The following is a 12,144-nucleotide window of genomic DNA, read 5'->3' on the forward strand; positions in this document are numbered from 1 at the left end:
TTCCGAGCTTGTCCGAGTTTTAACACACATACACATGATGCACACTCCGAGTTTTTGACTTGCAAATGATGGGTCCGAGGTTTTAATGTCTCCGAGTTTTCTGAAAACATTTTTCGGTCTGAGGTTCAGTTTGCAGTTCCGAGTTTCTGTTTTTAAACAGCCAGTCCGAGTTTTATACGGGTCCTCAGATTTCCGAGTTTTGTTTTAGTTAAAACACAAAACAGTCGTTTCAGAACTCTTAGTTAACTGTTGTTATTCCGATTTTTACCCAAACACGTTGTACTCTGTGTTTCCGAGCTTTTAGTGACTCCGGGTTTTGAAAAGGGTAAACAATCTCCGAGGTTTTAAATGGATTAAGTTTAGAGCGGATTGTTATTCCGAGCTTTTGAGAGACGGTGACACGGCGTCGTTTGGGATACCGAAGCAGGTTGTGGTATACGAGCCGGAGAAGTTGAGTATTAATGAAACGGCGTCGTTTGGTGAGGGTTTGAACTTGAAGTTTCCGGTGTCTGCGAAACTGTTGGTGGCTGACAGTAGTGCGAAATCGCATAAGATGTTGTTGGTATTTATTAATGAGGGTTTCGAGTGCTTGAGCTCGCTAGGGCCCACAATGAGCCCGTTTTACGTCGTGATTTTGAATCTCCACATGCCTGAGATGGACGGCTTCGAAGTTGCCACACGGACTCGTAAGTTTCGTAGCCGTAATCGACCGTTGATTATTGCGACTGCAAGCGCCGAAGAACATGTGTGGGAGCGATGTTTGCAAGTGGGGATGAACGGGGTGATAAGGTAACCGGTTCTGTTGCGGGGCTTGGAAAATGAGCTTCGAACGGTTTTACAACGAACTGGTGATCGGTTATGGGTTTTTCGGATGTCTTTGCTTGTTCTGAATTTCTTTGTACTCTAAGTACTATTCCGATGATCTGATTCGAGGTTTCAAGAGCTTTTGGGTTTTACAAGTTCCGAATTTTCTAAGCTTCCGGGTTACCTGGGGTACCGGATTTTTAACTAAGTTTAGAAGCTTGTGTAGTTCGGAAGTTTCGAGTTGTGCATGTTCCGAGTTTTTTTTCTAGTTATTCCGGGTTACCTGGGGTACCGGATAACTAACTAAGAGTCAGAATTATGCGTAGTTTGGAAACTTGAAGTCGGTTTCGGATTATCGAAAAGTTTTATGGTATTTATGTTGTCCGGATCAAGTGAGGAGGTGAAGAGAATACGACTTGCTTGGATTTTTGTATTGTTTACAAAGAAAAAGGGGGAGTAAAAATTTTGAAATTCCTGTTTTCTTTGTAAATCAAAAGCTCGTAGTGCTACAATCAAAACAAGTTCATGTTCACTGTCTTTGAGATTAACTTAGTGTTAATCTTACCGGTGGTGAAGTGTAACAGCAAGTTAGAGCTAGTGTATGATTGAGTTTTGTCGAGTTTGTTCGAGGTTTAATCAAGTGTTGACGTGATGAAGCAAATTGTTCGTTTGGCAACTAGTTGAAGGTCATGCCTTTATCGTATGCCAGTTAGAGTAGAGAAGATTAGTCTTCTTGGTACCTCTTCCAAGTGGGTGACTGATCGGATTCTCGAAATAGGGGTTCTTACATTGAGGGGGAGATCAGAGACGAAAGTCATCGGGTAATTGGCGGATTTGTGAAGATACGAGATTGGATCTTGAAGATTCGAGATGAAATGATTTCAGACACTCGGTTGAAGACTCTGATCAAGATGGTGGATGTACTTTTACAAAGTTCAGTTTGTTATTAACTTATCGAACTGAGCTTCATGTCTTTGTGAAGTTTGAAGTGTTCAAAATTGGGGATTGAAAATCCAATGTTTCTTTCTGCTACCGGTTAGGTTTGAAGATTAATGTATCGAGCGATATTCCTACATGTGGTTGTAGGTCGGTTCGCGTTAATTTGATTCGGGAGTAGTTTGAGGGGGAGGATCTACAGTGTTTGATGTTGGATTCTTCGGGTTTCTCAAAGCGGCCTTAAGTGATCGTCAGCAAGTCTTTAATTAGAAGGGTTGAAGATCGCTGTGCTCTACCAGAAAGATCAAGTCTCAGCCAAAGTTGAAAGCTGACATGATATCTTCAGTTAAAGGGGAGTCTCTAAGTGCAGTATCCGTGATTGAAGATTATCGATGCCACACAGAACTGATGCAACAGTTAAGGGGGAGACTGTAAGTGCAGTTTCTGCCGGGTAACTGTCGCTTATCAGTTCTGGTCAACCAAAGCAGAAGTCCAAGTTAAAGTCAACCATAACGAAGAATTCAAGACCACATGAAGACCTGCATTGATCAAGGGGGAGTTGTTAATGCACTTTGGGTGAAAAGTGCATGGCTTCCAATATTTAGGGTCTTTATTGAACAAGTGTCCAAACTTAGTCCCTAAGAAGTTCCTAGGGAGAATTTGTCCCTAAGAAGTTCCTAGGGACAACTTGTCCAAGTTTTGGGAAAACTTTTGTCTGAGTTTTGGTGGAGAATTGTTTTGTCTGAGGTTTAGTCCCTAGCCTATATATATGTGTGTATTGTGTAGATTAGGGCAAGGATTTAGAGAAAGCTTTGTGCAACTCTTGTAGCTGGGTGCACCTCTCCCACTCGTTCATCCTTCTGTGTGAATTCTAGAGAGAGAGAGAGACTATGTGTTAGTGAGAGAAAGCTAGGGTTTAGATCTTTGTGATCTAAACCAGCTTGTAGATGATGTATACTCCTTTGGTTTGTGTAATCTGTGATGACTGATTCATAATAAAGAGTTCATCTTCTACATCTTTCTATCTTGTTCTTCATATTTTGTTCTTCATGTCTTGAATCAAGTGCAATGTTTGATGTTCGTCATCGATTCGATGCTTTCACAGATGACATGGCGGAACTTGATTGGTGCTTGTGAGTGATAAATTCTATCACTAGTGAACCACCCCCCTCCCCTAAAAAGGTAAAATTGTCATTTAGAATAATTTAACATAACTTCTTTTTACAAAAGTTGGTAGTACACCCCAAACATGTACAAAATGAAAAGTACAAGGTGTGACCATTGAAGGGACTATTTGTGTAATGTACTCTATAAACAATAACATAAAATGTCAAATAACCAACATTACTTTTCCCCTTCAAATTAGACTGATTCTTGGTCAAAATATTGACCTACACAGCTACAAAGTCAAACCTTGGCAAGACAAGGCCTAATGTGCATATTTCCAAAGCTTAAACAAACCAAAACATAATCGAAAACAAGACCTAGCCATGTTGCAATTTCGGCTTTAAACTTACAATCAAACTAACTAGAACGTAAAACCACAACTCAAACTTTGACTTTCGTTGACCACATCATCGGTCTCACAACCGTTCCCTCTCACGATCATTTTCCTGCATTGAAAAGGCCATCAATAACTTTCACAATAAAAAAAAAATTAAAAAATTAAACACAACCTTCTATTATCGGTCATTATATATAAACTCAAATGGCAATAATAAGTATACGGTTGCTTACCCCAAGCTTGATGCAGTCTTGATACCAACTGTGTTATAGATCTCCTCTCTGTGACATTCGGGAACTCCATGTGTACCGCTTCCTGAATCGCACCCAAAAATTGTCGTCTTGCTTTTGCGGTTAGTACAAGGTTGTTTGGTCCATGACTGCTGCTCAAGTCAACCGCCTGTAAAAAACATCATTTATATATAAGAAGTACAAATACTACTCAAGAGATGCTAAGAGTTTTTCTTTAGAGTAAAGTACACGGATGGTCCCTATGGTTTACCAAAATTTTGGATTTGGTCCCCAGGTTTCTAAAAGTACACGGATGGTCCTTGTGGTTTGCACTTTGTAACCCTTATAGTCCCCACCTTTTTCCAAAAGTAGATGGATGGTCCCTGTGGTTGACGCTTTTGTAACGCATTTAGTTCGTAACTTGGACCTGCTAAAACCTTTAGATTTGTTGACTAACGACTAAATGCATTACAAAGTGCAAACCACAGGGACCATTGATCCATCCGTGTACTTTTGGAAAGCTAAGGACCAAATCCAAAATTTTGGTAAACTACAAGGACCATCCGTGTACTTTACTCTTTTCTTTTCCTTTTTTTCAGAAAACCTACTAATTACTAGTCAATAACAATTAGAAAAACAATATTACTACAATAATATTTCCTACATATACATTTCTAAGTTAGGGGAATAGTGCCATTGCCTGGCACTTCCCTATTGGACCAACTTATTTTTAATTTAATTTTATTTCCAGTTTAAAATTACGCTTTCATCCTTTATTTAAAATTAGATTTTTGCCCCCAGCTCAAAATAAAATTATAATTTTGCCCCCAGCTCAAAATTACGCTTTTGCCGTCGGTTCAAAAACTCACTTTTACTTTTGTTCCCAGTTTCAAATTACGGTTTCGCCCTCCATTTAAAATTACGTTTTTGCACCCAGTTTAAAATAAAATGTTGTTTTTTCCTCTAGCTCAAAATTACGATTCTGCCTTCACCTCAAAATTACGTTTATGCCCAGAGTTCAAAATAAAATTAAATTTTCCCCCTAGCTCAAAATTATGATTTTGCTCTCAGTTTAAAATTATGATTTCGCCTCCAGTTGAAAATATAATTTACGATTTTGCCCTCTGTACAGACATACATGTTATGAGAGAGAAATATTCGGCTTATTGCCCCGCAACGCGGGCGGGGCAAAAACTAGTTTTATACGTTTGATAAAACGATTTAGGAGGTTGTGTCATTATACATAACGTTTGGCTGATTTCCAACCCATTTCGCCCATTAGACCCGTGACCCGTCTCCTTCTACCTAACTATTTGGATTGACCCGTAAGTTACCTGTTGCAGCCAAGGGATTATTGAGCTCATGAACTGTTGTTCGGACAAAAACGAAGCCAAAGTGGTAAGAACATCATTTGCCGTTCTATTCGACAAACATTCCAAAACCGGCCCGGTTTTATCAAGAAGATCAACCAATATCATTTCATCACCAGAATTCATCGCTTCAACATACGCAGAATCTAAATCCCCTTGTGATAAATAGCCTTTTATAACCCTGCAGACGCTATTCTCCGCTTGTAATCCATTATGCCTTAAACTAGCAAAAGAACCGGAACCGCTTTTTTGCATACCCTTTGCGGGATTTCTACTCGTTCTTACCATGGGGTCAACCACACTGGCTTTGCCCCTCGGAAACGTTGAATCTTCCCAAGAATCGGATTTTTTTATCGGCTGCAACGGAGATTTTCGAGTGTGTATATCGATAGATGATCGTGGAGTGCATGTTGAGAGTCTAGGAGAAGCGGTAGTGGAACTTTTTTTTAATAGTCGGGCAGTTGATTCGTAATGTTTTCCGCTATGATTGATGTTTTCCGACATTTGATCCACCACGTCTTCTAAGCTTGACACTTTTTGTTGTATCATCGATAAACTATCCATCGTTTTTGTCGCAAACACCTAAAATGTTCGTTTAGTATAATCAAGTCGATTTAGACGTCGAAAGCTTCAAAACATTTCATCGATGTATAATAAAGATCCAAACTAGCAAACCTTAATTAGGCGTGTAAACGAACCGAACAAACACGAACGTGGGCATGTTCATGTTCGTTCATAGAACTTTAACCGAACACGAACATATAATAGAACACATTTTTTTTGTTCATGTTCGTTCGTTAAGAAAATGAGCATGTTCTTGTTCGTTTATGTTCGTTTGTTTAAAACCTAAACGAACAGTTCACGAACCTATCTAACATAAACAAACTTATACGAACGTAACTAAATAAACATAACGAACACAAATGAACATAACTAGCCAAACATAAACGAATATAAAATGGGTTTTTTTATATAAATTAGTGATTAATTACGATAAGTTCAATTCGAAAGCCCGCTTTTTATTACTAGGAAGCCCAATTACTAATTAGTTATTTTTATACAAGTAGTTAGAAAAATGTTTATATTTATATAACTGTAACGAGGCCAGTTAACGTACAATACGGCTTAACATACATCACATACGACAGATAATTACGCACGTTATAAACTAAAAAACCCAAATCACACATGTTGGAAAACATTAATCACGCATGATGAAAACATTAATCGCACGTTATACACATAATCACGCACGTTGTCGTACGTGATGTACGTTAAGCCGTATTGTATTTTACACTTTTCCTAACTGTAACTATTTTTGTATATATAATATTTAAATTTAAATGAACGGTCCCCTTTAAGCGCCATTTTTTTTTCTTTTTTTAGTTTGACCCGTTTGAGATAAATTCAAACTATTCATAAATCATAAGTAAATATGTCAAAATTACCTGCAACAAATCCATGAGATTTGACTGTTTAGTTTCTATTTCCAGAAGCTTTTCTTTAATGCAAACCATATCTTTCGCCGTTTGCACACAACATCCACTTTGCTCATGCATAATCTGACAACTCGATTCCGTAACAGTCGAATCAAGGCTTCTACGATCCTGATTCTTCGAAAAATACCTCTGTTCTTCATTACTAACTTCTTCTTCCACTTGATGTAAATTCACTCCATGTGATTTTACCGATTCGCCCTTCACACGTGAGTCAATCGGGACCAAACTTACGTTGGTTGCAGAAGAACACTCTTGTTTATCATCCAACGGCACGTATTCGTATCCGATATCTTGAGTGGATGTGATATCGGATCTAGTCCGTTCAAATGTCTTTGTGACGGAACTACCCTCCGATTCTTCATCGTGAGTGTATGCTAAAGAGATGTTGCATTTTTTTGGAACGTTGACTTCTACATGCCAATCGTTTGCTTTAGAGTTTTGAGGACTTTCGACATAACTATGGCCGCTTTTTCTAACCGATAACGGAACCCTTTTTCTAATTGATGTAGATTCGGTGTTACTTGGAATGTCACTGTAATCACCTGAAATTATAACACAATGTTATAAAACGCATCCCATAGTTGTCGATAGCGAATAGCGACAAGGCACCTATAGGCTACGTAGCGAATAGCGACAAATAACGACGGCTATTTTATAAGTAGCGCTTACACTAGAAAAAGAATTTTGAAAATTTTTATATGTATATTAAATCAAAATACCCTTGTATATATGCTATTTTACATGTATATTTAACAAAAACCTATAAATCCAGCTATTTTATAGCTATATCTAATTGCTATTTACATCAAAAAAAAAATCGCTATGACCCATATAGCGACACTACGTCGCATGGCTACATAGCGCGCTATTAATAACTATGACGCATCCAATGCCAACATGTGTCAAAACACCTTCTTGTTCCATTTTTAGCTATTAACTAATGTGTTAATTATGATTATAAAAAATCGTAAAATTGGATTTGAATAATCCAAACTATTACCTATTTGCCGGCAACAATCCTAATTAACGAAATGTTTTTTGACAGTCCCAACTTTTAACCTATTTTCTTCCAACGAGCTTTTTCTAACTGAGGTCTAACCCAGTTAGTTTATGCTTATGTGGACTGCCACATAAGCAGTCAGCAAAAAACTAACGGGGTTAGACCTCAGTTAGAAAAAACTCGTCTGGAGAAAATAGGTTAAAAGTTGGGACTGTCAGAAAACATTTCGTTAATTAGGATTGTTGCCGGCTAATAGGTAATAGTTAGGATTATTTAAATCCACGTTTCCTAAAAAAATATCATTGCAACAATAAACTAAATCTGTGAATAAAACGATTTAGAAGGTTATATACAATAAATATAAACATTTGGCGACATTTAACTCGTTTAACATGTTCCCCTTTCGGTGAAACTTTTTTTCATTGGCCCGTTTGACATAAAACACAACCGAAAGTATATGTTTAACAATTACAAATTTAGGCCACCAATCATTACGAAACCTTTAATAGAAGATCCAGCTTCTGAAATTTCAGATGCATCGGTTCCAAGAAGAACCTTCCACAGCTGTAACGCTTGCAGTACCGAGTCCCTAACCGGTTTTACCTATATTAAACAACAACCCTTGGATCCAACGTACATTCGAAAAAATAAAAAAACCATAATTTTCACTACGTTATTGCGTAACAACACTAACCTTATCAAACCGACACAATTCAAGAGAACGAATGCAGGATGACTTTACGGCAACAGAATACGATCCGTTACTTGACGCGATTTCTGCTAACGCTTCAGAAGCCGCTTTTCGCGTTCGCCAATCACTATTCTTAAGAGCTTCTTGTATGCTAGTCATTGCAGCCGTAAGCATGCTTTGCGTTGAAGCCCCCCCTCCCTAAAACAATTTTATCCAAACATTAAAACTAATTATAGCGCCTTGTAAACGAGTGAAATTACGAAACTAACCTGAATGATACTTCTGTTCAACTCAATAATTGCCGGTTTAGCCATAAAATGCGGATTCTTCAGCATCTTTGTTGTCCTTACCAACATACGTTGTAGGATCGGCAGCGGTGGGTCCCGCGTATGATCAATCACCCGAGATAAACACAGCGCTGAACCAAACTGAACATACTTATTCTGCTCACCGAGTGCTTCAAAAAGCGGCCTCACTAGTATTACGAAACTACCCTCGGACTCGTTGCTAACGCTAAATTTCGAAGCCAAAATACCCATGGTTTCCACACACGCGTTTTGCACAACGGAATCCGAATCTTTAAGCCGTTTAACTACGCTAGCAACCATTTTGCTTAAATGAGGCGCGATAAGATCGTGGTGGAACGTTGTGAGTGTGCCCATTAGCTTTATACACTCCTTACGAACCGCGATCTTTTGCTCCGAATCGGTATCTAAGATACATGATAAAAACGGCGAAATCCCGTCTGGAGTTAAACTTTCAATTATTCTTCCGAGTTCCTCAACCCCTATTTCATACGTGTCCCGATCCGAAACCTTGTTTAACGCGAGAACAACGCGCCGTTTTAGCTCGAAAATAACGTGCTGATTGTTGGCCCTAGCGGAAACTCCTTTGGATTTCAAAGGAGCATGTAACTTCATCTTAATAATATTTTATAATAGCCCTAAATGTTCCTAAACTCCAGCAACATACTGTTCAAGATCATGTATCAATCAAGATCACACCCCGAATGATACAAGCTGCAAGATTATTAAAAAAAAGAGTTAATTACTGTTTTCGTCCCTATGGTTTGTCAAAAATCACTATTTCAGTCCATTATTTTAGAAGTTGCGATTTCAGTCCCTGTGGTTTCACTTTCGTAACCATTTCAGTCCACCTCATAACCATTTCAGTCCCTGTACTGAACAGAATAATGGATTGAAATGGTTACGAAAGTGAAACCACAGGGACTGAAATCGCAATTTTTAAACTAATGGACTGAAATAGTGATTTTTGACAAACCACATGGACGAAAACAGTAATTAACTCTTAAAAAAATTAAAGAAAAACATTATTGTAGATTAAACTTTCCAGAATGAACAAGATTCACTTGCAACATAAAACTAAAATAAATAAAAAAATATTATAAGAACCCTAAATATTAATCAAGATAACACCCAAAATAATACAAGCTGCAAGATAATAAATAAAAGATTATTACAGTGGATTTAACTTTCCAGAATGAACAAGATTCACTTGCAAACATATAACTAAAATTTAAAAAAAAAAAAAAAAAGATTTCAGATTTATGAAAACCCAAAATAAGAAACCAAGAAATATCCTTTTTTTTTTTTCATTTTTTTCCCTAATCGGAAATAAATTAATATACAAGTAAGTAAGAAACTTTACAAGAAAAAGAAACCCTAGATTTAGGAAACAAGAACCCAGATGAAATTAAGAAGAAATATACCTTGAAACATGGGTGCAGAAGGGGAGAAAATATCTGAAAAAGGGGGAAATTAAATTAGAGAGAGGTATAATAAAATTGTAAATGTATTTATGGAAATTTGAAAGGGAACCTCTGTTTTCGCGCTTGTGAGAGTTGGGTTTTCGAATTCAAAGTGAAAGATGTGACGTTGGTACCGATGTGTGTCCTATTCTTTGTCATTTCTCACCTTTTGGCCCCTCAACTACTCTATAAAACATCTTCTCTTTATTTACTTTAGAAAATGCGCTGATGGTGATGTGTCGACTTTGCAGTTATGCCAACTCGAATTTTCCTATGTTATTATTACATCATATATCACTTTCATTTATTTATTTATAAATACATTTCATATTTAAAATATTTAACCTCTTCATTTGAATTTCAAAATATGAGAAAAGAGTTTTTTATAAGGGGCTCAATTTATGTTTGTAGAACGTTTGTACTGTAATGTCTGTCTGTCATATAACTCACTCTTGTTCTCTCCTCCTTCTCCAGAACTCATTTTTCATCTTCAAAAATTATTGTAACACTCCATCTTCCAAGCTAAATAAGCATTTGCCTGTTTTCTGAGTTCAACACAATCACACTCAGTCTTAGCATCATGCACGGTCAGAAGGAAGCATACGGAGAGAGGAGAGCCATCGCAGATCTTGCTTCATTTTTTCGTCTCCGTCAGTATTGCATTGTGTAGAAGCCATCGCAGGTCTTGCTTATTCAACACTAAAAGTCGTCGCAGGTTGCATCTCGATTCTGGCAGGTAACCCTAAAAGTAAAACCTTTTATGAGTTTGCAATTTGATGATGAAATTGAATACTGATTCGTATGAATTTCTTTTTCTTTTTCTTCAGTTATGTTTCTTGCTTCATGAACCGAAAACTCATATTTGGATACTAGTAAACAAAGATTTGTATGAAACCCCTTTTTATGTCATGTGCTCACCAACTGTTTGTGAAAATGCTTGTGTTGGTAATAGATAATCTTTTGTGTCAGTTAAAAGGAAAAAACTATTGCATACCAGAGCCAACCATTCAAGTAAAAACTAAAAACTGGAGTTATTTCAACTTTTGTCTTGAAACTTGATAGTTATATTTGAGTTTAATAGTGTTTCATTGTATTTGCTTGTAAGAAGATAGGTTTTGCATTTTGAACTAATGTGCAGTTCCAAACTGATGCTTTATTTTTTTATCTTTATTAATGTGCACAATCGGTTTACTTTGTTGAATTCTTTTGTTTAATAAGGGAAGCACTGGGGGGGGGGGATAGTGCACGGTCCTCCCAACCGCCGGAGTGATCCCACTCCGGGAGCCGCTACCCGACCAAGCTAGCTCCGCGGTGAATTCCCCTTGCCGAGTTCTTACCCTGGGCATTTCCATGTAACTCCCAAGACTCGAACCCGGTACCTCTGGGAAGAGGTGGGTGTCGGTGGCCAACTGGGCTACCCCAGTTGGTTATAAGGGAAGCACTGATATATACAAATACTTGATTTTAAGTTTTTTACTTTGTTACCAAGTGCATTGATAATATAATATATGGTTGCCTTTGCTTGCAGATAAGATCCAATACATGGGAACTGTAATAGTGATTATCGTCTACGTTATCCCTGGTTGGTACTTTTTTTATTTGCTTAATTTAAAAAGCGATTGGTGTATTGGTTCATGTGAAATAAGAAAAGCACATGATTGAAGGTTGAGGGAGGATTCATATTCTCCCTGTTGTTGAGTCGATAACATTTTGTTTTGTGTTATTTTATAACTAGGATGATTATGCCTCATGAAAGCAGCACTTCATCCCATATAATTGAGGTTTGGTTTAGTGATTGTATGATTTTTATTTGTTCTAGTTTATATGTTTTTGACAGTGCATTTTATAAATCAAATTTTATTGGAGCATTTGTCAAGCACTTGCAAGTAGGTGTGATCTGGCTGAAGATCTAAAACTTAGCGCTCTTAGGTGGCAGCCTAAGGTTTGTTTTTCTTTTGTTTTTGTTTTTTGTTTTTATTCATCTTGTTTTTAGTGTTGACCTATGCGAAGTTTCAAGTGTGGGGAAGTTGGGTGGGTGTTTTACTAAGTCTTGGTGTAATTGAGGATAATTGTCACACCCCAACCGATGGCGGAAACATCGGGATGAGACGAAGTGTGTATAGATTGCTAGAGACATCATAACACTATGTGACAATATTTAATTAAATTCAAATTTCATTGCAATACTAAATTGTCATACAAGATTCAAATAGAAATAACAACATTGTTTCAAATTGTAACATAACCATAAAAGATAGATTAATCTAGGTGTGTATCTAGTCCACCCTAAATCTTGTTTCGTCTTGCATATCATCTCAATAATTAACCTGCAACATGTATTA

At 37.3% G+C, this 12,144-nt stretch overlaps 1 protein-coding gene across 1 annotated transcript; it reads right to left on the bottom strand.

Annotated features, from left to right (window-relative positions):
• Nucleotides 1-3,065: 3,065 nt before the first annotated feature.
• On the bottom strand, nt 3,066-9,887 carry LOC110894032 (TORTIFOLIA1-like protein 2). The gene is made up of 9 exons (XM_022141192.2): nt 9,873-9,887; nt 9,764-9,796; nt 8,304-9,053; nt 8,038-8,232; nt 7,844-7,946; nt 6,293-6,885; nt 4,809-5,426; nt 3,478-3,643; nt 3,066-3,353 (listed from the first exon to the last, which is right to left on the bottom strand). Exons 3-9 carry the CDS (start codon nt 8,952-8,954, stop codon nt 3,346-3,348), a joined length of 2,334 nt encoding a protein of 777 aa, XP_021996884.1. The 5' UTR covers nt 8,955-9,053; nt 9,764-9,796; nt 9,873-9,887; the 3' UTR covers nt 3,066-3,345.
• Nucleotides 9,888-12,144: the final 2,257 nt, after the last annotated feature.

Source organism: Helianthus annuus, chromosome 12 (assembly GCF_002127325.2).
Source record: "Helianthus annuus cultivar XRQ/B chromosome 12, HanXRQr2.0-SUNRISE, whole genome shotgun sequence".
Lineage (NCBI taxonomy): Eukaryota > Viridiplantae > Streptophyta > Magnoliopsida > Asterales > Asteraceae > Helianthus > Helianthus annuus.